Source organism: Phoxinus phoxinus (genome assembly GCF_949152265.1).
Source record: "Phoxinus phoxinus genome assembly, chromosome: 22".
Lineage (NCBI taxonomy): Eukaryota > Metazoa > Chordata > Actinopteri > Cypriniformes > Leuciscidae > Phoxinus > Phoxinus phoxinus.
The window spans coordinates 25,098,325-25,125,225 of NC_136897.1; the positions used below are offsets into that span (position 1 = coordinate 25,098,325).

Genomic DNA, 26,901 nt, shown 5'->3' on the forward strand with positions numbered 1-26,901 from the left:
TTTTTTTAAATCAAGGTTTCCACAAAAACATTAAGCATCAAAACCGCTTTCAACACTAATAATATTAAGAAATATTTATTCAGCATCAAATCATCATATTAGAATGATTTTTTTCTGAAGGATCATGTGACACTGAAGACTGAAGTAATTTAGCTGAAAATAACATTTTAACATATTCAAATATAAAACAGTTGTTTAAAACTATAATTATATTTCACAATATTACTATTTTTGATCAAATAAATGCAGCCTCGGTGAGCATAAGAAACATTTTTAAAAATCCTTCCAACCCCAAACTAGTAATAATAATATTTTGCATTATTTCATATCATTACTCATAAATCATTATCCAACAGGCTTTACTACCGTAATTAATAAGCCGTTCAGATAGAGGTGTTTTTGCAGCTCAGTTTCAATATTAGGGAGCAAGTTTTGCTAGTATGTCAGTACAATACATCTCAGAGGATCAATGCCAATGTGATTTTTCATCATACCGTACCCAGCAGCATCGGTGTCATCAGGGCCGTCCTGGTGCGATCGCCGCGAGGGCCCCGAGTCAAATGAACACAGAAAAGCACAGGGCAGTCGTACGAAATAATATAATCTTTTATTTCCAGCAATTCACAAGTACCTCTGTTAAGTCCACTTGACAGTGTCAGATTGAAGCAGCAGGGGCACAACTGATGGGGAAGAAACCATAGGATCGGGGAAACCAGTTACCATTACTAGCTGTACACTCTCGGATAACCTGGCAAGTTTGCTCGAAGGGGCTGGGATCTGACTCTCAAGCTCAGTTTAACTCAGGGAAGGTTATGTTTTCTTGTAGGAAGCTATATTAGGTCAATAAGAGAGGGAATAGTATATGTGACAGATTAGACAACCCTCAAGCAAATATTAATTCACTCTAAATCTCATGGGGATCTCAGTGGCTTTGCTTTGGATGAGTGACCACCAATACATCTGCCCTGGAAGAACACAACGGATGGGATGATTTGTGTACACAAATCAAATGAATACATTATGAAAATGTAACATGAATTAAAAAAGCTCAAATACAAACAAACAAACAAATCAGAAGACCTATAAAACCTACGCGTTGAGCCTTGCTTGTGGTTTGTTAAGGCATATTATGCTCAATCACCGAACCAGATCGAGTGTGAGGTTTTGCTGGATATTAGGCACCAAACTTTGATATATTTGTTAAAGTTTACCAAGAAAGAAAGAAAAATTACTGATAAATGTACAGTAAACATCTCTACTGGTCCAATGCAAAGAAAAAATGCAACAAAATGAAAAATAAACATTTATAGAATAAATATATTATTTACAGATAGCTTTGTCACATCTATAGAAATAAATAAACAAAGCCTCCCATCCCCTGAAGAAATATTCACAACTATAGAGAGCTGTCATGGTACAATGGCAGCACCGGATGAGTTGCGCAAAAATGTTTGTGATGTTTGAATGCATAATTGTGGTACTATAAACATGTGCATATGACACATTTTGCAGCTGCATGCTCTCCCTGCACAAGCGCGACCTCTTGTGGCAACGCCTGACATTACAGTTCATCTTGTGCACAGTGATCTATTGTGACATTAAACACTATAATTCGCCGTTGCAAAGTTAAAAACATATAGTGTGTGATACAAACTGACAAGTTACAGTTAAAACAAAAATTGATACTTTAAAGATATCGTTACTAACAACGGATTTTTAATGTTATGTGCCCGTCCCAATCCATTTTGCTGACGATGTGCGCGAACTGGTGAGATTTACCAGCAAATGGAGCGGTTTGTACACAGCCCTTTAGCAATGGGAGGCTAACATTACAGTTAAACACACATTGTCGATAACTGGAGGTCAGTTGCTTTATAAGGCCTGGCTAGTTATTAAAGTATACATTAGCCTACTGGCAACTACTGATTAGAGACTTTTAATGGCCGAGAAACGAGGTACGGTTTAGCTGCTAGCCATCCTATTCGCCTTTCAAGTGTTTCTGAGTGGCATTAATCTCACAAAAAAACATTCGAAATGAAATAATCTCCTCTTCCAGGGATTTTAATAAAGCATATTACTTCAAAATCACATTCGGGATCCGGTTACAAAAGCACTTCTTCAGCTGGCATGCAGTGGTACAGCAGTGTAGATGTCAAAATAGCCCTTTTAAGTGTTTTTGCATAATTATACAGAAATTGTTCGATCGTATTGTAAAAAGGCTTTTTTTTTAAGGCAAAGCGTTTCATGTTTCTTGCCAGTGAGCAGGTGCTGTTCGTTTAGAGTAGGTTAATTTAATTCACCAATTGACCCTCAGCTAAGCTTTGTGTTAAAACATTGTATTTTTTAGTTTACTGTGATAAGTGTTTCTCGCCTCCAGTTTAAGGCTTAGCATTTTTTAGATAACATCACTGGGTAATTTAACCTTTTTAAAAAGGAAAGGGGCAGATAAAATGCTTTGCAAATGCATATTTCCTTACAGCTACATAGGAATAATTTCCAATTAATGTTGAACACTGTGAGCACATTTAACTAAAAATCATGGAAACTCCGGTTAATTTCTGTAGATGTTAGGTAAAGCTTGTCTATGTTTCCACTCACCTATTTTTATCTGAATTTTGGGATACTGCATAAAGATAAAAAAAAATAAAAAAAATAAAAACTGGATGGAAATGCAGAGATGTGCAAAAAATCTGTTTTAGCGTAAATAAGGTCCCCTTTGAGATTCAGTCTCGTCGACCAGGTAACCATTTCAATCTCTAGCCCGAAATAGATATTCTGGTTATTCTGTGATGGTCCAAAATATATTTTTTGTCTTTAGTTAGCAAAGGCTGTGAGTGCTGCCCTCAAAACACATCATTTTCTATAACTAACCCATTTTGTAGCACTTGGTGATTAAGCATTCTATGTTCATTTGCCTCTCGTGAAATATTTCAAGTTTAGGTCGATGTCATCTTTACATGCAGCCAACGCGACTGGCCGTAAAATTGGGCCGAACATCCCCATTGAAAAATAATGAGGATTGTTGTTCTCCCAGTAGCTAAACAACAACGAAATTACAAATCAATACTAAAGCAATAATGTCATCAATATAATCATGGTAGACATAGTAGCCATAACAATATAGATATTATTTCTCTATGTGGCATTATAAATAAAGACATTTGTGTTGCTTGGACAGAGTCAAAGGAAGCAGCGTGGATCAATCACCCACATCTGTGTCCCGATCTCCAATTAGCCACAGGATGTGGAAACACAGAGCCAGGAAGCCCGTCCCCAGCAGGTCTCCCAGGGCGGTCAAGTAGGGAATGGAGAAGTTGTCGGGATCCATCCCTCGACTCCACATCCAGTTAACCATCCAGTCTGCAAGGTACAGCAGGATCAAAACCTAGACGGAACGACAGAATGTGTCAGTGTGGCATGATGGAAATCACCAGGGAAATGCAGAACAGCAGAAGGTTGATGTAAAGATACTTTATTTTGCATAAATTTATTTGAACGCATGTTTAATGCATCTTAACTGATGCTGAAAATCTAGCTTTGTGTCGCATGATCATCATTCAGAAGAAATCATTCTTATTTTATTCAGGATTCTTTGATGAATAGAACGTTCAAAAGAACAGCTTTTATTCAAAATTGAATTTTTATGTTAAACTGTAAATGTCTTTACTGTCACTTTTGATCAGCTTGCTGAATAAAAGTATTAATTTCTTAACAGTAAACCCCATCCTTTTGATTAGTAGTGTGTTTGTTTTGCATTTTAGTAATAGAATATAATTTAATGTCACAATGCACTAACATTGTAAAAGTCTTAAAATAAGGCTAATGCTATTCATGCAAAGCATCATTTCTTAAAGTATCTACTTCACCGCTGGCTTTCAATGAAACTTGCACGTATATGCAGAAGAAAGGCGAAAACGTTTTGTGTATTGTGTCCGGGTGCAAGAATTCAAAGAGTAAATGTTTAGCGGGAGTGTTATATTTGGTTTCCAGTGAAGGATCCAGCAAGTTGTAGGCAGCGGCTAAAGGCTAACACCTAAAACCTAAAAAAACCTCATGATTTCAAGCTGGAAACAGTGTTTTATGCCAAACGGAGGAGGGAAAAACAGAAACACAACATAACATTCCTTTTAAACCTCAAATGTCCTTGTAATGAGGAATAGAGTAGATGCTCAGGTATACCTGGAGCAGAGCAGCGGCCAGGTAAAATGCAATGAAGACGTAGGTGAGAGAGGTGTGTCCACCCTGCATTGAGTTAATGGTGTACAGGAAGACCAGATGACCAGGAGCGACCAGGAAGAACAGCACTCTGGCAGAACGGGAGTTGACACCTGACAAGAGAGAGTAAAAGTTGAGCTAGTCTTCACATGACCAAACGAGCTAAGACACAATACAGGCAAATACGCTTCTATCAATATTTACTGATCACGTCTTTGCTAATAATAGTTCTGATGAGTGTGCCATTTCTTTTCACTCACCTGACCCAAGGAACGAGCTCCAGGGAGTTGGGCATTTTATGGGTGTTGGGTTTGGATCCGCTAAGGGCAGGGCGTTCATGTGCAGGTAAGTGGAGATGCGACTGGCTTGAACCGCCACCAGATTGCCGCCCACACCTGCAGCCGGGCAAAACAAACAACGCAAGCAATGATCAGTGAGGGCTAGTAAGAACAACCGTCAGAAACACTGACACGAGATGATAAGGAGTTGATAAGGAGTCTTACCGTTGATGACGGGCGTGAAAACCGCCATTCCAGCAAAGTTGGGGTTCGATACCGTCTTATCCAGAATGAGGCCTCCAACACTGTTTCAAATCGAATTTTAATGGTGTCAGATAAATGATTGACATATCGCTGTCAGCCGCAAGTGAGTAATCCATCCATCATAAAGAGGAATGAGGAAATGAGCATGTTTATCTTAATCAGTGTTTCCCTACCTGCTGATTGCCATGGCGATAATGACAGGCTCCCAGCCGGAGTAGAGCACTTCTCGGGTGGACGGGATCCGCCGGGCGATTAGTACCCAGATGGGCGTCAGGGCGACAAAGAAGGCACAGACCATCGGGTTGGCATAATCATTGAATTCTGTAAGGAAAAATGTCATTAATTTAAAGTTAGCTAAATTGAATACATTTTCACATTCCATGTTTATAAATGACAAATGTATAAATATGTGTAAATATAATATATATATATACTGTATATAAAATTCTTTATATTTGAAAGCCAATAACTGATATATTGGCCGATCACAAAAACAAAAACAAAAGTTTTACCATTAAAAAGGCAGATAACGATAACATAAAAATGTATATTTCGGCCGATAGTGATATGGCGGCCAATAAATCGTGCATCCCTAATATATATAGTGCTTTCAAATTGATTAATCGCATCTAACATAAAGGTTTTTGTTAATATATGATATATGTGTGTGTATATATATATATATATATATATATATATATATATATATATTTATTATTATGTTGATTCAAGTCAAGTCAAGTCAAGTCATCTTCATTTATAGCGCTTTTAACAATGTAGATTGTTTCAAAGCAGCTTTACAGAGATTGTTTTGGCTTTATAGCGATTCTTGAATAATGTTATTTTCCAGCTAAAGTTAGTTTTGATTGATTCACTTCCGTCGAAGTGATCATTTGTTATTAAATTAGGGGCCGCTAAGTTGAAGCCATCATAAAACAATGGTCATAAAATACAGATATCTACATTCTTCAGATTGAACTGTCATGATCAACAAGTTTAATGCAAGACTTTGGAATTCAACACCAGTTCAGACAGTTTCAAAACCAAACTTTATAAATCACAATAACACAACATTCTTTTGGTTGTAATTTTGCAGCCAGATTCTGAAGAAGTGGAGTAAGATGAACGCTTGGTTGACCTACTGTTTTCACTTTGGCAGTTTGAAATGTTTACATCCAGACGGTTTGGTCTTGTGAGGTTTGATGAGACATAAACATGCAATCATTCTTTACCATAATGTTTCCATTGGCACATTCTCACTTCAGTACGGTTCACCACACATCATCAACACACCAAGGTGTTGCCACAAAAACGCTGAACTAACAATAGACGTGTTCTTGTGTCGCTTCCTCGCAATCGAAATGAGAAAATGTCCTCCCACTTAGAGAGTGTTGTCGCTTTACGGGTCTAAAGGGAGAGACTGCAGAGTCTAATGTGTATGAAACAAGCACCCTGAGGTTAAAGACACCCTCAGTGCCCTGAAGAAACCCGTGAGTCAAGCCTCAACATGCCTCAACAAGCTCCGCTACGCTCTAACGTGACTGAGCATGATGACCGTCTAAACATATTACTCATGAGAATCAAAAGTACACAATGATAACCCTCATCAGAAGTCTTGATAAACTGAACGGTTTTCTACTTGAGTAGATTTCACAATGTAATTTATTCCTGTGATTTCTGAAGGATCATGTGACCTTATGCAATCGTTTGTAATGATTATTAGTGTTAATATTTAATATTATTGTGGAAACCATGATACACTTTCAGGATTCTTGAATAGAAAGATAAAAAAAACAGCATTTATTTGGAATAAAATGGTTTAGTAAAAATTTAAACGTTTTTACTGTCACTTTTGATCAATTTAATGCATCCTTGATTAATAAAAGTATTCATTTCTTTGAAAAAAATAATCTTGACCCTAAACTTTTAAACGCTAGTGTAAATATAAATATAATGCTACATGAAACCACTTTAAAATGTAATTATGATTATTTAATTAAAGATGCTGGTTTTATTGGACATTTGTATTAAAAAGTAAAGGAAATTGTGTTATTTTTAAACCACTAAGCAAGTGTTGAGATGCCATTTCCTCCCTGACTGTGGAAGTTCCTCTGCAAAGCAAAGAAAGTGGCATAATGTGGCTAATTAAAGAAGATAATGAGTTTTGATGTTATCTTCAGTTGCCAAGATAGATCCATATACCTCCATTGAACTCGACATGGTCCAAGAAAACAGAGGAACGAGAATTAAGTTTCTAGGACACAGGGTTCAGAAGTTATACGCTGTAATGTACGTGAATCTGCAAATTTAGGGTGCTTGCTCATATATCTGCCTGCACTTGGATCACAAACTGCACTGACTGTAGATATCCGATTACGAAGAGCTCAGCCAAAGAAGTGCGGCATTCACTCACCGAGTTCCTTATACAGGCCCGTGCTGATGCCAGCCAACAGGGCCAGGGTGATCAGGTCACCAAGGCTGGCAGCGATGGGGGTGGCCACGTTGTCTGGGTTGATGCCAACCTTCCTGGATGCAATGATAACCCCGATCATGATAAGACCTGGCCAGAAGAGGAGAGGAAAGATTAGTCAAGTTAGTGTTGAAATGGTGGAATTAACACAGGAGATTGTGTCAATCCCAAACAATGGAGACCAGGCATTCTCAGTTTTTGATACCTCCTGTTTGGAGGATATATTTCCACTCTAGTGTTGAAACGAGACCTCCGAGCTGCTTTGTCTTTCCAGTTCAAAAACAAGCATTAGCTGTTACTCACCTCAGCTAGTACATTTCTTTTTAGTTATAAACTATACGAACGATAAATCATCATTTACTCACCTTGGTGTTGTTCTAATGCCCTTTTTTCTTTTTCGGAACAAAAAAAGAGAATTTAAAAAAAAATTCCCTACTTGCGCTCGTCCATATCATGGCAGTGAATAGAGACCAACACCAAGCTTTTTTAAAAAGACACAAAAGTATCACAGAATGATCCCATGTGTCCTATATTTCAAGTAAGATAGGATTTGATGAAAAACAAACCAAAATTGAATGTATTATTAAATTTAATCCTGAGCTTGGCCGTTGGTCTTCTGTACTCGACTGTGTGTTCGTGAGACTCTATTAGCGCCGCAAGTTCACTCTGTGTCACCCATAAAAACACACAAGTTGTGAGAAACCAAGACTAAGAAAAACATGGCATGAAATACTATCCATGTACTTTCTTTCTATATCTGTTGTGTTCGTCGCAACAACAAGTTATCGCGTTCACATCTGTCAACTCTCATTCTGACCGTCATCAGACAGAGTTCCGGTCTGGAGATATTTAACACAGTTAACACATATACTTTTTGGGGATTTCTAGGCTTGTTTATCAATCTTGATTCTTCAAAACTTTTTCTGGGTGAAATGGAGTGAACTGTGGCGCTAATAGAGTCTCACGAACACAGAGTCGAGCACAGAAGACCAACGGCCACGGTCAACAATTAAATTATAGTTAAATAATACATTCAATTTCTGTTTGTTGTTCTCCAAACCCTATTGTATACCCTAGAACACTTGGAAAATATGACATGTGTCACATCGGATCATTCTGTGATGCTTTTGCATCTTTTTTTAAAGCTTGATGCTGGCCGCTTTTCACTGCCATTATATGGACATTTTTTTTAAATATTCCTTTTGTGGTCTGATAAAGACGGGCGTACGGCATTAGAACAACACCAGGCTGAGTAAATGATGACTTCATTTTCATTTTAGGGTAAACTATCCCTTTAACATGACTTAATTATAAGTTTAGCTATATTACCGTACTTACTGTATATCCCATATTTTTTATGAACATGCAAAAAAACTTTTTTTTTTATGTAAACAAAATATTACATTATGATCGGATTTTGTTTTTGTAGTAAAAATATATAAAGTGTTAAAGCTACTTAAAGAAAATATTGTATTTCTGTATTTCTACATTTCTAAACATTGTGTTTTTATCATAAATAATTAAAACAGACACATTTGCAACTAAAATCTATTTTTGTTGGTCATCCTAATACATACACACATTACACAGCACATCACATCTTGCTTAATTTGATTTATTCTCTCTTAAAATGGATTTAACATGCCGCACTGAGAAGCCATCTAACTGCAAGGTTGTAAAAGCATTCGATGCTTCCTGGGATGTTACCGCAGACACAAATTAAACTACACAGTGTCAGGTTCCTCAACTCAGAGGTACAGTAGATGACTCAACCTCTCACCTAGCAGCAAAGAAGCGATGAATGCGGTGGCCACACTGCTGGCACAGAGCAGGACGGCATGACCCATGTTAAAATTACCCTCTGGAATCCAGCCAAAAATGACTGCAGCGATGGAAGCCAGGAAGCCGACCACAGTGGCCTGAACCTGAAAGCAGGAAGGACACCGTGAACTATCATTCCCGAAGTTCAAAGTCTTCTGTCCCGTTCATGTCAAGTTTGCTTTGATCTCTTTCATCATTAGTGTACACATGCCATTATTGGATTTTAGGGTGATTTCCAAGAAAAAGATCACCCAATCATTACATAATTGTTCATTCGAGCGTGCGATCTGGAAACGTCAAACCTCACATGATATGTGACTCTGGCTTTGCTCATTCTGTGCAAAAAATCTAACAAATCTTTCGGACTGGCAAATCTGCTCTGTTTCTTCACTGACTTGTTCATTCATTCAATATTCACATGTACAGTATAAGGAGAAATTGAGAAAATGTTTTTGGATACAGCTTCAGTCAAATCTATGCACTTCGTATGACGTTCAGTATTGTTATTGTTAACTAATTATAATTTTTGGTCATTTAAATAAAACTGAAATAAAAATAATGGAAATATTCAAACTTTAGAAACTGAAGTAAATTCGATAAAGTACTAAAATTGAAACTAAAATGAAAAGTGAAAATATAAAAAGAAAAGCTAATTGGAAATATTAATAAATACTATAATAGGATTTAAATAATACTAAAATAACACTGATGACATTGCATATGAAAACAATTAAGACTAAGACACGTTAAAACAATTCTAAAAAAATGTATTCCGATTTTAAATCACATTTGGATGTGTATCTAGTAGGTAAACATTGGATTTTATGTGCTTATTTGCTTATTTCATAGTCATATATGCCAAATAATCAGATTTTCACTGTTAGTCTGAACTAAGCCTTTGTGAAGTGAAGAGTTGGCATGTACATTAGACAAACAGGATTGATATTTTTAGAAGGTCTCCTACCTGAATTAGTGCGAGGTTTCCCATGATCATTTTCCACATATCCTTGGCGGTGTCCATTTGTCCAATATTAGCCTAGTGAGACGGGGGAAGAGAGAACACAGGAAGTCCATTTACAAATGTTCCCATTATAGTTTAACCACTGCACTTTCCTCTGAGCGAGTCTGCAGCACTAATCTCACTTAAGAGTTTAGATGCCCTTTGATTTTTGCAATCAGATTCAACATGCCAGAAACCTGACCTAAAGTTAACTAAAATAAATAAAAATTACATAATTTTTAATCAAAATGTAATAAACTTTCTCTGCCTCTGAAACACCTGAATAACTACGGTATTAACCAACTAGATTTTTCATTTACATTTTCTAAAGAAACTGGCCAAAATTTTTTCAGAATCTGGATATTTCTTCAATGTAAATCTAAGAGATGTTTTGCCCATTTTTTCATCCACCAGGGAAAAAAATAGAATATCTTATCGCTTAGAAAAGCTGCATGATTTGAGGAATCATTATTGCAGTGCAGGAAGTGTTGCGTGCTGAAGCTGAATACTTTGGGTTACGGGTTCAGAACAAAAGCCTTCGCAAGCACCACTAATAATATCATTGTTAAACATTCCATGATCCAATCAAATCCCAACGGATAAAACAAAGTCCCATCCTACATTATTTCCCACGGCATATTTTGTTTCGCTCTGAAATACATGAAACACTGTCTTTAAGGATCACAAAAAAAAAAAATCAATTAAACTGGTCTTTCCATGAAAACGAAACAATGAAACATACATCGCAGGAAATGTACATTTAGCTGGTGCTCAGGCGCCTCGGGCCCAGTTTCCACTAGAACAAACAGTGGTCAGTTTACAAGACAAAAGAGGGCTTTATGAGCCGGACAGATGCATCTCATCCTCCTCTCCCGACTTATCTCATCTCTCTCAGTGCAGACTAATGTCAAGTGGCCCCGGCCCTAAAGAGGGTCTTTCCCAACCTGGACTCGCTGGGCCAACACTACCTGCCTCAAGAGAATCTGTGTGTCGTCAGAACAGAAAAAGTAAAACCCTCTGAAATGTATGTTTTGTGGCTTGTAGTTCGTGTCTATAAGCTCTGAGTGCATCTACAGGGTAAAATACTCTGAGTAAAACCATAAATCCTAGTAAAACCATCTGAAAACCAGCATGTACAGTAATAAGTAATATCAATACAAGTTATGGGCTATTGCAATAAATACTAGCTTACTACTTACTCCCTACTCAGTAATCACATGAGCTCATTACAAATCAGCCCATTTATCATTTTGAATATACAAAATGATGATGATGATGATGTGTGTGTATTATATATATACATACACACAGTATATATACACACACACTGTGTAAAACATCATATATTTCCTTTTATGATACAATTGTGTGTAAAAATGTCTCTCTAAAAAAACCTTTAAAAAAACAGGTTCGTTTGTTAACCTGGGAATGGAAGGTGAACTCAAGCACATTGCATTGTGGAGTAGATACAGTTAATTTGAGCAAAACGTAGAATGGGGCTATTCCATGCATACTGAAATTTGCATAATCCGCACAGAATTAATATAGCAGATATGATATAATATGGTATTTCAATTGAAAAAGGACAACCCTTTTGATATGTTCTGCCCCAACTTCCTATTTGATGTCTGAAAATGTACAGCTTGGCAGGCAATTTCTAAAATGCAAATCTAGTACAGCAGCCCAACACACTAATGCGAAGGAACCAGCTCTCTTTCCTAAATGAGACAGGAAGTAGAATAGGCCGAGTACGTGTGCAGAATGCATTCACAGGGGCCGACAGCCCAGCGGTCTCTGTTAGACATTCAGTGCACCTCACTGTCGCCTTTCATTATGTTTCAAAAGAGCCGTAGCACTTCTGGGCTTCCTGTGAACTCCACCACTTCACTGCTTTAAAAAACTCAATTACACACTGCATGACAAAATAAAACAGATTTTTAACTTGTAAAAAAAAAAAACACCAAAGCAAAAATACACAAAAGTCGCCGAAACAATGCAAGGATGTTGTCGGTGGTTGCCAGGATCAGTGCGCTTCTTTCGCCATTGTTGTGTTTTAAATGGTTTTTCACACGTTAGTATGAGAATGCTTTAGGATGGTGGCTTCCAGGCCAGAAACAGCGCACCACTCGAGTCAATCCTTCAATTTAAGGCTACATTGCAACCTTTTTTATAATCAGTGCCTGTTTTCTATTAGCTATTGATGGAATTTTCCGGCTTTCCATGTTTTCACTGTTTATATAGAAGGCATTCTGCTTACTTCTGATATAGTAGAGAATCTCTGGATCCAAAAACAAGCAAAGAAGTTGCAGAAACAAGAGATAGAAGTAACGCAAACATTAAACAGCATATAAAACTGCTTAACGTTACCAAACAAAACGTGGACCGCATAAAGAGGCACAGGACTGTAAAGCTTTGAGGTGTTGATGGACCTGATCTCCTCCAATCCTCCTTCTGAATCGGCTCCGGACTAGTCTTGGACAAAAACGTGATTTTCTCAGTGTTTTGTTCAAAATGTAGCTTTTTTTCAATGAAACTTACCTACATTAAAGTGTTGATTAAAAAAATGAAGCTAGACTAAAATATGTTTTTTTTGTTGTTGTTTAAAAGCAGTGGCTCAGATTCATACAACAAAATATTCGGGGGGCCATGAACATTTTGTGAAAATGATAAAAAATGCTGGTGTTGGCTGACAATTATTATTATAATTTTTACGCTGGTGGGGAAAGAGTTAAAAATGCATAATAATTTATTTATTTTTTTACTGGAAAACAAGACAAAACACTGGATTTTGTGTGTAGTATATCTATTTTTGCATAAACCTCACTATATTCAGTTAAATAAATAAATATTTGTTACATCCTAGTATATTAAATTAATAATAATAATAATATTCAAATTAATTGATATTTTAGATAATGATTTATCTAAATTATGATTATTATAGGATTTTTATTATTATTTTAAAAACAATGACTTTTTTGTGCAATATACAGTAACTACTATTTTTGGGATGTTTGATTGCCCAATAGACAGAAATCACAAATGTGATGCCTTAATAATTAATTAATAATAGAAAATAATAGCACATCTCTCCTAGATAAGCTACACAATTTGAGGCAGGGTGACTTACATGCCACAGTTTAATTCCTCAATACTTGATTCTGCGTGTCTGTAAATCATTGCTGTTCGTTCAGTGTTCACCAGGCAGAAAAACATCAATTCTTTCTTTTTTCCTTCAGTCTGATTTCTGTTCTGGCTCAAACTACAACAACAGTAAATTTGCAACACTACTATATTACAAATATCCTGTGTAACAGGATGAAGGAAAAAGCAGGCAGGAGAGGCCGTTAGTGGGGCGGTTGTAGCCTAGGTTTAAGTGAAGTGAATGCATGCATGTATGTGTGTGTGTGTGTGTGTGTACTCAGGGGCTCCATGAGGCAAAAGGAAGGAGCTCTTGAGTCAATGCCAACCGCCTGCTGCTCTCTGAGGTGACCCTACTCCGGCGATCATGCTGATTGTTCCGCAGTGCGTCCACACACACACACACACACACACACACACACACACACACACACACACACACACACACACACACACACACACACACACAGACACACACACACACACACACTCTCTCTCTCTCTCTCTCTCTCTCTCTCTGACACACACACACAACACACACACACACACACACACACACACACACACACACACACACACACACACACACACACACACACACACACACACACACACACACACACACACACACACACACACACACACACACACACACACACACACACACACACACACAGCTGGCTCAGCTACTTCCACTGCTGATGTAAATAGTTCACCCAAAAATTAAAATACTGTCATAGTGTACTCTCCCTTATGACTTAATTTCTCCCACTGAACACAAAACATTGTGCTGGGAGGGGAATTAATGAAAAGAGACAAAAATAAGAAACGGAACAGTATGATTCATAAGTGAATCATAATAAAAGATTCATAAATAATAATAATCTGAATATGAATAACTAGCTTTGCCAGAGGGAAAGACCTCTTTCCTCACACAAAACTATCGAATAACTTCAGGAGACTTGAAATAAATTCACACAAATCATATTTTTATGATAATTTGCAAAGAATTCTGCTTAATATCCTTTTGTGCTTTACAGAAAAAGAAATTATACAATACTGGAATGATTTGGGGTATAAGTAAATGACAACATTTTTATTTTTCAGTAAACTATTCCTTCAACAGCCTGACACTTACTGATAAGTGAGGGTCCGAGTGACGACGATAAGCTCTACGCAAATCACTCTAGGCAAAGCATGGTGGCGGTCACTTCTACGAGCCAATAAACCACGCAATTCTGAAGCAAACATAGCAGGAACCTCAGCGCATGGAGACACGTAGAGTTTAGTCCGGTTTTTGTCCACAAGCTCAGATAAAATGACTTATGGCAGAAAGCCAGATTAGGTGCTTTGTACTGTGGAAGTTTACATTTTGACAAACAGGTTGTCAAGCGAGCACAGGGTTTACGGGATGTAATATTTAATAGGATAAAGACCTAACACCCTCTGACTTAATATAACTGGAACACTGTATAGCATGCGGTTAGTCACCTTCCAGGCATTGTGGAATGACACAAACACAAACAACATTGTATAATTAACTACCGGATATTAAAAAAATAGCTAGAATCAGAAACACAATCACGTTTTTTTTTTACACACAAAAAGTCCTGTTTACATTCAATTTCACATAAAGCAACAGTCTCATTCTGGTAAAGGGAATATTTCAAATAAATTTAAGAATGAGCATTACAAATTTTCAAGAGCTTTCATTAAATATCAAACTAGGTTAAACGTTTACTTTTAAGTAAAGCTGTGGCATATGTATTGAGCCATGGTGCTCTTACATATTATTGACAGTTTCCTAATTTTACTTCTCGTTTTCTGTCCTCTCTCAACTATACTATACTATACTATACATACACAACCATTACAAATTTAGGTTCAGTATGATTTTTTTCATGCGCATAAAGGCTGCATTTCTTTAAATAAAAAATATAGTAAAAACATTAATATTGTGATATATTCTTAAATATTAATATATAAATAACTGTTTTTCTATTTGAATGCATGTTAAAATGTAATTTATTCCTGTGGTCAAAGCTGAATTTTATGCTGCACAAGAAACATGATTAATAATCGTATTATTATCAATGTTAAAAACCGTTGTGCTGCTTAATATTTTTATGAAAACCATAGTTCAAAAGAACAGTTTTATTTGAAATACGAATGTTTTGTTACATTAATGTCTTTACTTTTACTTTGGTTCAATTTGATGCATGCTTGCTGAATAAAAGTATTCAATTCCTTTATAATATATACTTAAGCTTAAAATAATTGAGCAGATTTAAAGAGTACCGTGTTTGTCTTCCAGAAAATGGGCCAAAAATATTGATGACATTATATTGTCTCTTAAGCTTTGTTCAATCATATGCTCGGTAGCATAATAATGTAGCAAAATAGCAATAGCAAGTATCAAATCATAGCTCTTGATAAAAAGACACACACAATGATATGTCCAATCCCAAATTCCTGCTGGAATAGGAAATACATTGACACAGGACAGAACATTTGATAAACCACATGGGCTCTTCAAATGGGTCAACGTTCAACAAGAAGAGTCTTTTTCAAAGGCAAGAAATGAAAAATGTGGTCATGTGGTTCTAATTCATGCTATGAAAGGAATTCAATCTTTTCTGAAGCACCGTGAGAGCATTACAAAGCAACAGTGCTGTTAATCTGCTGATAATAAGCAGTGGGCTCTGAGAAACAGCATAAAGCAGAGAAGCACTTACTGTAGATTTACAACACACACACACACACACGACCTCAGGACTGCGGGGTCGGCGCTTTCTGTTGCTCGCGAATCACTTTTTCTGAGTGTGGGTTTGCACCTAATTTCACGTGTTTGACAAGTACAGGTGTTTAATCAGGATTTCAAGAATTAGTTTACCCAGAATTAAACATTTCACATCATGTACTTACTCCCATGTCATTCCTATTTTCTTAATATAACAATATGACTTGAAAGTAAATAAATGATGAGAAATGTAATTTTGGGATGGCTTATTATCTTGCTTGCTCTCACAAGTAATTGAATGAAAAACAATGTCACCCAGAGCGTGCAAACACTGCTCTAAGATGTAACCAGCAAACGTGTAATCTTGTGGCAGGATCTCACAGAACCACAGCCCAAAACAATGTCTGGCTATGAACCACAAACCTGGCATACCCGAGTCTAGCCGAGACACATCGAGTGTAGGAGTAGCTAGGGGAAGTGTACGGTCATGTGCTTAACAGGATTAAAATGATGTTAATTTGATCATAGTGTCCGACATGATGTTCCATTAAACTTTGAGAGAATGGGGCAGACAGCCCAAGTTATTACCCTACTTTTAACATACTTCAGTGAAGGACAATGAAGCTTTGTGAAAACGTTTAATAGTGGATAACTGACCTCACATGTTGCTGTTTACAGACATACGTACATTCAAACGCAAGTAAACAAACAAATAAAATGTACACTCATTCAAAAGTTTGGGACAAAGACTTGCTACAAATATCTTGTAAGATATTGTGAAATTTTCTATTTGAATACATTTTAAAATATTCGTAATTTCATGATGACAAAGCGGAATTTTATCATTACTCCAGTCTATAGTGTCACATGATCATTCAGAATTATCAACGTTGAAAACCGTTCTACTGCTTTATATTATTGTGAAAACCATGAAACATTGTTTCGGGATTCTTAGAAAGTTCAAAAGAACAGCATTTATTTGAAATTTAAATATTTTGTAACATTATAAATGTCTTTACTGTTACTTGTGATCAATTTAATGCATCCGTTTTGAATATTTTCGAATATTTTTTTTTTTTAAATCATACTTATCTTACCCCAGAATATTTTTGAAAGGTAGTGTAAAATGTAAGTGTTGTTTGTCTAATCAAAACTCATCGCCAGGCCATTGTTCTGCAGTTTCTGGGGTGTTTTTGTGTAGTTCCTAAGTAAGCAACAACATAGTAAGCATCCAAAAAGGCCTGGAAACCCCACAGCAAATGTTTCAACAGTGTCATACATAGAGATTCGTTTTTTTTGTAAGGCAAGTTAAAAGTGTAAGACATTTTTATCATCTGATGATCACTTAGAAAAGTAATAGCACACCTCAATCACCAATCCTTCCTAAATTGCAATTGCCCTCAAACTATATTTCAGTCCACGGCTCTTTATCTAACCCCTGTTACGCCAATGTTTTCCTTCAAATGAAACACAAGTGTAGTTTCAACAGCAGCAGGAATGATTCCTCCTGATTCCTGAGGAATGATTGCATCTGAGGTTACATGAAACTCAAACACACCTCTGAAAGCTGCACAAAGGCCAAAGTAAACATTAGTCACCATCCAGACAAAAGAAAACCACGCAGGTGGAATTGCGTCATGAAATTCAGACGAGATGGTATTTAAGTCCATATTTTGACATCCCAGTGATATGAGTCAATTAATATGCTGGAGTACATACAGTTTTTCTGATCAGTACTCCTTTCAGAGTCTTCATTTTATTCTGTTGTATCAACATTTATCTGTTATTCTATATTTAAACAAATAAAATGGTTCAATAATGTCCATTGAAAATCGAATGTGTTCAATATTAAAAGACTTACCGCGGTAGACAGTCTGGACGCAAGGGTCATCTCCAGGTTCCCTTTCAGGCCCAGGAGAGCAGGCACCAGGATAAAGACTTCAGTCACCTCTGTGAATACCGTCCAATGCTATTGAGAAAGAGACACTTTTTAGCTATAAACATCACTAAACATTAAAGCCTAGCAACAACTAGAGATCTTCTGTAAGCCATGCTGGAACTAAAGACGCCGTGATCCCATGTTTGTGATCTTCTCAACAATATCTCACAGTGTTCTCCTATCAGCAAAGACACCAAAAGATCTTAATATGAATATCCTGTTGGTCTTTTTACTATTATGTTTTGACTTGTAGGGCTATTATTCTTAAATAGGGAAATCAGAACTTGCAAAATAATCATGATATCAATAATAATCAAACATAAAACAGATTTGTAATAAGATTGTGGATCATGATCCTGCCAGAAAAAAAAGAAGTATTAAATGCTGTCTCATGATTAATCGCATCTAACATAAAAGTTTGTAATATACAGGATTATATATATTACAAGTCAATTGCTGACATACAGTTATATAAATTAGTTAATATATACTGTGTATATATATATATATATATATATATATATATATATATATTAGATCTATATATTAGATATATTAGATATAGCAATTAATCGTGATTAATCGAATCCAAAATAAAAGTTTGTGTTTACATAATATATGTGTGTGTACTGTGTATAATTATTTTGTATATATAAATACACACACATGCATGTATATATTTGAGAAATATTTGCATTTATATACTGCATATATATTTTTATATTATTTATATTACATATGAGTAGAAATATTTTATATATAAATAACAAATTTTTCTTAAATACATGCATGTGTGTGTATTTATATATACAAAATAATTATACACAGTACACACACATATATTATGTAAACACAAACTTTTATTTTGGATTTGATTAATATATATATACACACAGTATATATGAACTAATTTATAAAACTGTATGTCAGCAATTGACTTGAGGAATTTTAGGAAAAAATTGAGACAAAGTTTATACAGAAAACTCAAATACATCTCCCGAACTACGAAAGAGCAACCATGAAATCATCTTCGGTGTAATCCTTGCATGTGAGATTAAACACTAAAAAACAAAGTTTCCAAGGGAAAAAGCTGTGATAACACTGAACTTATCATCTGCCAATGTTAAACTCAGGCCAATTTCAGGTCTATTGACGCCTCCGTCCATTTGAACCTCTTCCAAGCGCCCGACTTGAGATGTCTGACCAAGTTGATGACTCTGGTAACTGGCAGGCTGTTTTTTTCCCATTAGGCTGCGGCGCCTTCGATGCAATGCAGCAGCAGGCAGTATAGATCAATACATAGAAGGAGTGCTTATCTTTAGACCCATTCCCACTGGTGCACAGCAATTACAGGCCTGACACTGACTAGCTAAATCAATTCTAGCAGCATCTCCTCAGCACATGGAGAGAGTGAGAAAGTGACGAAACGTAACGTTAGAGAAAAAGTGAACGCTGAACATAACACACAACAACACAAAATCTCCTACAAATAGCAGCAAAAAGCAATAGTTAAGGAGTTTGAGCGGTGCAGCTTCCAGTAGGCGGGTTTTAATGGCCGTTTCTTTTTCCTTGTGTCTTTGGCAGTGCAGGGGCCACTTTTAAAAAAGGACGAACATCAATTGGGAGCTGGCGTCCAGCCACTTTGTCTTCGGTTCCCTTTGACTGAACCTCCTCTACTCTGTCTATCTCCCTCCCCCAGAACGATGTTGTCTTCAGGGAACAGAGCAGTCCTGGCTAATGCCTCCATGTGCCTCCCAGGGTTCTGCGAACTTGACGCACAGCAGTGCAGGCATGCAACCGGAGGGGGGGCTCGGATTGCAGGATTGTGTAATGTTGGCTGGCAACGCTCCTCGGTTCCAGCACCTTGGTCTCCAAGGCTCAGAGTATAAGGTCACAGAGGAATTCTGAAGACACACTACCAACCTGGGGTGTGTTTAACACCGGTGAACCTGCAGTGATCTATGTGCATGCTAAGATTTGCAGGATAAACTTGTCAATAGTACAGCAGCTTTTTTTCACAACAATTTTGATTCCCAATGAACCTTACGGAGTTCTTAAAAGAACCATTCTTTTAATAGATTTTTTAAAATCTAAAGAACTTTAGTGTAATGGAAAGGTTCCATGGATGTTAATGGATCTTTATGAAACCAAAGATGGCAATAAAAATCTTTATTTTTAAGAGTGTCTATTGACTGTACCTTCTGTGGAACACAAAATAAGATATTTTAAAGTCCACTGACTTTCACTGTATGGAAAAATATTTTTTAAATATATTTTTTATGTTATGTGGAAGAAAAAAACATGAGGTTGAGTAAAATAATGATAATTTTTATGTTTGGGTAAACTATCCTTTTAATAATCTGGAAATTGTTTGGAAAATGTGATTAGTGCTTAACCATCGCTCATTAACAACTTTGCTTGTTAGTTTTTCTATGCGACTTCTATAGGGCATTACGAAACCGGAAAACAGAACGCATCGCTTCCGGTTCAGGTCTTTTGTATGTGCTTCATGCATTTTTTTACTGTTTTACTCAAGATAACTTAAAAGGAGCGAGCAAAGATGATCATAACCAATGTCCCTCGCATGTGAAGATCGATATTTAAAAGTAAAAAAAAAAAAAATCTTCACACTAACGTTAAGATATTTAAATAGAATAAAACGCCAATAACAAAGTGAGATAGGTAGGTTAGCTGATTACCTTAAAATTCCATAGATATCGGCGTCAGTTCATACGGCTGTTAACACTTTCAATGACAAGTGGATGCGATGAGACCAGGTTTACGGTTTCGTCATGCGACGTTCGACATATACCCTATTGAGATCTTAATGGTTGCAACGAGGTATTGTGGGTTGCTTACCTACTGAAAACAAAACAAGCTTTGAACAGATCTAGATATGGCTAAAGTCCTGTAATTTAAGTCTATGGGACATTTTTCGAAGGTTTTTTGGCCATCAGGGAAAAATTTTAATGCCAGGTTCAGACCACATAATATTTTTGTCGGTTACGATAGTCACTGTGTCAGATTACGCAATTTTGACTCCTAAATTCTTGTCGTGTCGTGGACAAGAAACACCTCAGACTACACGTTTCTTCCCGACCAATTATCGCTTGCGTGATGTCATTGAGACGGTTGAACTAGCGACTGACTTCCGGAAACAAGAACGTAACAAACAGTCTAAACTAAAATGAAAAAGATAAATATAAAAGCTAGTTTAAATATTAATAAATACCTAGCATTTAATAACACTGCCAATAATTTGGGACGAACAACACATCATAGATAAATAAAGATAGGGCTGTAAACGATTATTCGCGATTAATCAAATCCAAAATAAAAGTTTGTGTTTACATAATATGTGTGTGTATTGTGTATAATTATTTTGTATATATATATAAATACACATACATGCATGTATATATTTGAGAAATATTTGCATTTATATACTGCATATATATTTTTATATGATTTATATTATATATATATTAGGGCTGTCAAAAGATTAATCGCATCCAAAATAAAAGTTTGTGTTTACATATATTATGTAAACACAAACTTTTATTTTGGATGCGATTAATCGCGATTAATCTTTTGACAGCCCTAATATAAATAGAACTATTTTATATATAAATAACACATTTTTCCTAAATATATACATGCATGTGTGTGTATTTATTTATATAAACAAAATAATTATACACAATACACACACATATATTATGTAAACACAAACTTTTATTTTGGATTCGATTAATCGCGATTAATCGTTTACAGCCCTAAATAAAGATAAATATTAAAGGGATTGAAACCACTGTAAACCAGGGTTGTCCGGTTAGAACTGAACTCTGCAGGACGGTCGATCTCCAAGAACAGGATTAGGCACTCCTACACTAAATCCAAAGTAATATTGACACTAACCTTGGCAACGCCACTAAATAATCACACCAAATCTTACACGTTGATTGTTCAAGGAAATTAGATGATTTATGTGTGTTTGCAAATAGAACAAGTCACTAGTTTGATCATTGACACACTAGGAGAGAAAAGAGGGACAAGTTCTGCACCTGTTCCTGACCACAGTTACTCCACAGGACGTCTGGCACAAAACTTGCTGTTTGCACGTGAAATCAGTCAACTGCACTCGGGAATAATAGAAGCCAATCATGTGATCAAACCAAACACAGAAACTTACAATAGGATCTCTGCACACGGAGGGTTAGGACAGGACATTACGCTTGTCTGTCTGCAATGACATCTGTCAAAATGCGATGATGATGAATGTGGTAAACCCTAACTGGCTTCCTGTTAGGCCATAATGTTTAGTCTGTCATCCTTGTGGTAAAAATAGTTTATCACACATTCAAACTTCAGCACAAACAGGTCCAACAAGAGGTTTTCTAGCACAATACATTCCACATCAGCAGGCTAAAAGGCGAAATCACCAAGTCGGCTGAAAAACAAGTTTCCATGCTGGTTAAGACTACAAAGGGTGTGGAGCTAGTGAGCTAAACCCTCATAAATGCTGTACGTGAACAACCACGAGTGAACTCTCTTCCACACAATTGGTTATAAAATGTATTTACGCCAATCCATGGGTCTACACCCTTTCCTCCGAAAACAACAATAAGTAATAAACAATCACTCTTTGGATTTCAAATATGTGGTTTCTATCGTTTACTGAGGAAACTGAGGAAGTGAGGTAAGTATTAGATGGAACAAGACACCTCTTCAGAGACTCTGTATGCACACTGTTTTTGAAAAAACAAAACAAACACATGGTTATCCATTCTTGCATGTAGTACCCAGGGTACAACAGAAAGTCACATGTCTATCTGTAGAGTAGTGCATTTCCAGTGGGTAGTACAGAAACAGTACAGCTCTGTGGAATTAGACCAGCCAAGAGTAAAAAAGGTTTGAGCTAAATGTGAAAGCGAAATGACAGCCACTAAGACACTTAACTTATTGACTTTATCTATATTGACCTTAAAAAAACATTCAACCTGTCAGCCGAGATGTGCTTATTTTTAAACACATCAAACGTTAAAACACACACATACATGATTGCATTAAGTCTACTCTATCTATCTTCTATCTATCTATCTATCTATCTATCTATCTATCTATCTATCTATCTATCTATCTATCTATCTATCTATCTATCTATCTATCTATCTATCTATCTATCTATCTATCTATCTATCTCGTGGCAATGTATCACTGTTGGAAAATAGACCCTATGTAGATTTCCATTATTTATAGGCCTTACACATCCTCTAAATACAAATCAACACCACTACACCCTTCCACGTGCTGTTGAGGACAAGGGAACCCCTCAGAATGGAGCAGCACATGCTCACTGCTTACTTGGAAAGAAAATGACTTTGACTGATGGGCTTTCTGTCAATGGCATCACAAGCATGCAAAACCTCATAATGTGTCCCAATTACCGGTAGTTTTACTTCTGACATTTGTAGTGTACATGTCAGGCTTTGATGTAGTGCTTCTTTTCAATAACCAAGATAAACAACACTGAAAAAAGTCTTTTTGGAGAAAAATAAATATATTCCAGAACAAAAGATTACTGGAATTTTTTCCACATATTTTCCTCCAGAATCTTTTTTAATCATTTGAAATGTTTTGTTTTATCCCCAACATTGACACCAAACACAAGGACATTTGGTTTTACTCACCTGAACAATGTCCAGAACCATGCCAGCTGCAACTGTCCCAAACCCTGCCAGCAGGAAAGGGAACAAAACCTGGAGTCCAATGGAGAAGGACGTTTCCTTCAGTGGAGCCGGTGGCACCGGGCTTTGGTCCGTACTAGTGTCATCACTCTCATTGCTTTGGCTGGCGTTCTCCAGGAGTGCGTCCTCTTCCCTCTGGCCCTTCGCGTTGGCCCGACAGTCGAGGACCACCATGTCCGGCCGCTCGTTCTCCTGATCCCCGTGGTCCGGTAAGGAGGTCACCTCCGTGAGTTCGTACTCCCCGGGAGTCTGCGGCACCTCCTCGGGGTTGTCGGGTAGTATTACCGGATGGACAGACCCATTGGAGTGGTGGTATGCCGGCGGCGCCCCCTCCTTCTTCATCTCTATCCTTTCCGTCCCGGTGGACATGTCGGACAGTTTGTCTTGATCTTTCGACCAGAGTACCATGCGGAGGCCTTAGGATGAAAAGTGTCAATTAAGAAGAAATTAAGAAGCTTGAAGGTCTTACTTGAGTTTAGATCAGCCGTTCACCTGATCTCTGGAGATAGTTTATCCCATTAAAGACGGCTGGTGCTGATGAATGAGTCTACAGGTCGAGGAAGAGAGGCAGGTGCGTTCCCCGTCTCCAGGCTTGTGTAAGATCCTGCCTGAACTTGGGTAGCATGCAAATTATGTTCCCCATTCAAAGCAAATTTTCCTTTAAGACAACAACAGAAAGCCGCATGTTAGCCTGTGAGCAAAAAAAAGAAAGAATCCAAGTGAGTTATTCTTCACAAAAGAGACAAAGCTGATGTCCCGTAAGTGCAAAATGTCACAAAAATGAACGAGAAAAATGGGTTCTGAGGGTCCTAATGAACGTCCGACGCGTGTCTCATGAAGGCACCTGAAGGCATCTATATAACTTTCCAACCAGCGCTGGGCAGTTGGAGGGCTGGAGGCGTCTCACTTTACACCACGTGGTAAAATGTTTTTTGAAATGTATTTAAAGGTCTCTGGAGCCAGGGTACTGTTACAACTTACTGAACTTACTGAGTCTGATAAGGTCGACTTGTCACCTGCCAAAGGGAATGACACCTATTATAACTTTTTTACGATTTAAGCTAAAAAAAATCTACTTTCTTCAGTTCAGAATTTCAGATAGATATACTGCAGCTATATCAACCTACTAAATTATAAACTTAAGTTTAACTACTGCCTTAATTTTAAACCAAATGTGAGTGAAGACCTTTTTTCTATTTTGAATTGAATGACTTAATAAAACCAAGCTAAAATATTAAACACCCTAAAGAAATTAGCTACACATTACAAGTAATGAAATATTTTCCACATTATGACATGATGAAAACTTCACAGTATAGAGGCAGACAGACAGACAGATAGCTAGATAGATAGATAGATAGATAGATAGATAGATAGATAGATGACAGACAGATATATATATATATAGATAGATAGATAGATAGATAGATAGATAGATAGATAGATAGATAGATAGATAGATAGATAGATGACAGACAGATAGATATATAGATGGATAGACAGACAGACAGACAGATGACAGACAGATAGATATATAGATGGATAGACAGACAGATAGACAGATAGATAGATAGATAGATAGATAGATAGGTAGATAGATAGATAGATAGATAGATAGATAGATAGATAGATAGATAGATAGATAGATAGATAGATAGATAGATAGATAGATAGATAGATAGATAGATAGATAGATAGATAGATAGATAGATAGATAGACATCAAAACCGAGAGTGATTAGAAAACATTTACAAACCGGCTGCGCTATGCTTCATTACAAACACGGCACGGCAAGTATGACGGGACTCACTTTCCGCCGGAGGTAAAAAGTTCATAAACTGACAATGACGTGATATAGCCAACTTTTAAACATGAGTCATGACGAAACATTCTGGGCGATTCTTGAGAGAAACAAACACCCAGAAACGTCTTTTCGGGACGGCAGAAAGAAGGGAGTATACGAGCCAACAACAGTTTGCTCATTACCTCCGCACTGAAACAAAATCCCTACTTAGTAGTCCGATCAAATCCAGCGCAGCATGGGACGACGTAAATTAACACGGCTCGGTGCTACTTCACACCTTCAGTAAAGAAAGTGTATTCCATTCATTTAAGACTTATTCTACACTTTATACCAATTGGAACAAAGTGGCAAAAAAAAGTTGTTTTTAGAGCAAAACAGTGCAAACTTGTGTAACAGTATCTGGCACTTATAAAGGTTCTTCTGTGGTTCTGTCGAGCACTTAAAAGTTCATCAAGAACCCCATAAACCCCCATTTTGGGTCTATAGGGTTCTTGCGCTACTATGCGGTTTCGTTTGAATTATAAGTTATTTCAGTTCTCGAGAAACGCTTTACATCATACGATGGGTGATCTGACATTTAGCCTACAGATTACTTTCTGAAGATAAACTAGAACAAAGTTCTTCGTGGAACTTCTGCCAGGGTAAAAAAATATATTTTTTTTAAAATCTAATTTAATCTAATTCTAAATCAAATTTAAAAATAAAAATATACAATTGGATAGTTTTTAAATATTTTTCACAACCAATGTATATTAGACCATGAGTTAATCACGTGTGATTTATGGCAATTAAAACACATAATTAGAATAGAGCTTGTGCAGTGTTCGCATTTAACGCCAATGGAGCATAATAAACAACAAACTACAATTAAGCAGATATTATGTGTCATCATATCAGGTAACAATGTGGTATTAAAACCGCAGGTAAATGAATCACCTCTGGTCCTACCTTGGATTGAAGACACTGCGGACCTGCTGTCATTCTCCTGTCACTCTGGCGGATCTCTGCCCTTATCTATGGTTGTGGAGCCGGACCGTGATTAATCAGTAACCTCTCGACTGAGGCTGTCAACTCCGATCCGTTACATTGTTCCATTTGACACGCGCTCGTTCCTGCGCATCTATATGACAGGAGGAAGTCGCTAGGCGGGCGACGCTGACGAAAATTTCGAATCCTACTATGGAAAACGCTTAGTTCATGAATATCTAATAGATCTCACAGGCGTTGCTTGGTAACTGTTCCGGAGCGTCCAGTCACGCAACGTAATTATTATTCATGAGCCCAAGCCTTCGCCCTAGTTAGGATTCGTTCCTTCGCGAACTGACTAGAGCGGAGTTTTATTTTCAGCCAATCAGAAAGCGGAGCGTCACGGTACTAATTAACATTCATGAGATACGCCTTCGCTGTAGTAGGCCGAGAACGAGAAGAGATCGCGTTTGTGTTAATATGTGTTCATTTACAAGCATCAGGAAGCGCAGTTGA

At 37.0% G+C, this 26,901-nt stretch overlaps 1 protein-coding gene across 2 annotated transcripts; it reads right to left on the reverse strand.

Moving 5' to 3' along the window:
- Positions 1-588: 588 nt before the first annotated feature.
- On the reverse strand, positions 589-26,595 carry slc41a1 (solute carrier family 41 member 1). 2 transcript variants are annotated; one of them, XM_079597039.1, is made up of 12 exons: positions 26,368-26,595; positions 24,108-24,273; positions 23,559-24,031; positions 17,791-17,898; positions 10,013-10,084; positions 9,008-9,152; positions 7,171-7,317; positions 4,931-5,078; positions 4,719-4,798; positions 4,476-4,610; positions 4,180-4,328; positions 589-3,385 (listed from the first exon to the last, which is right to left on the reverse strand). In XM_079597039.1, exons 3-12 carry the CDS (start codon positions 24,021-24,023, stop codon positions 3,200-3,202), a joined length of 1,635 nt encoding a protein of 544 aa, XP_079453165.1. In that variant the 5' UTR covers positions 24,024-24,031; positions 24,108-24,273; positions 26,368-26,595; the 3' UTR covers positions 589-3,199. The 2 variants fall into 2 exon arrangements, with proteins under 2 accessions (XP_079453165.1, XP_079453166.1); XM_079597040.1 differs by having other exon boundaries at positions 23,559-24,306; positions 26,368-26,594.
- Positions 26,596-26,901: the final 306 nt, after the last annotated feature.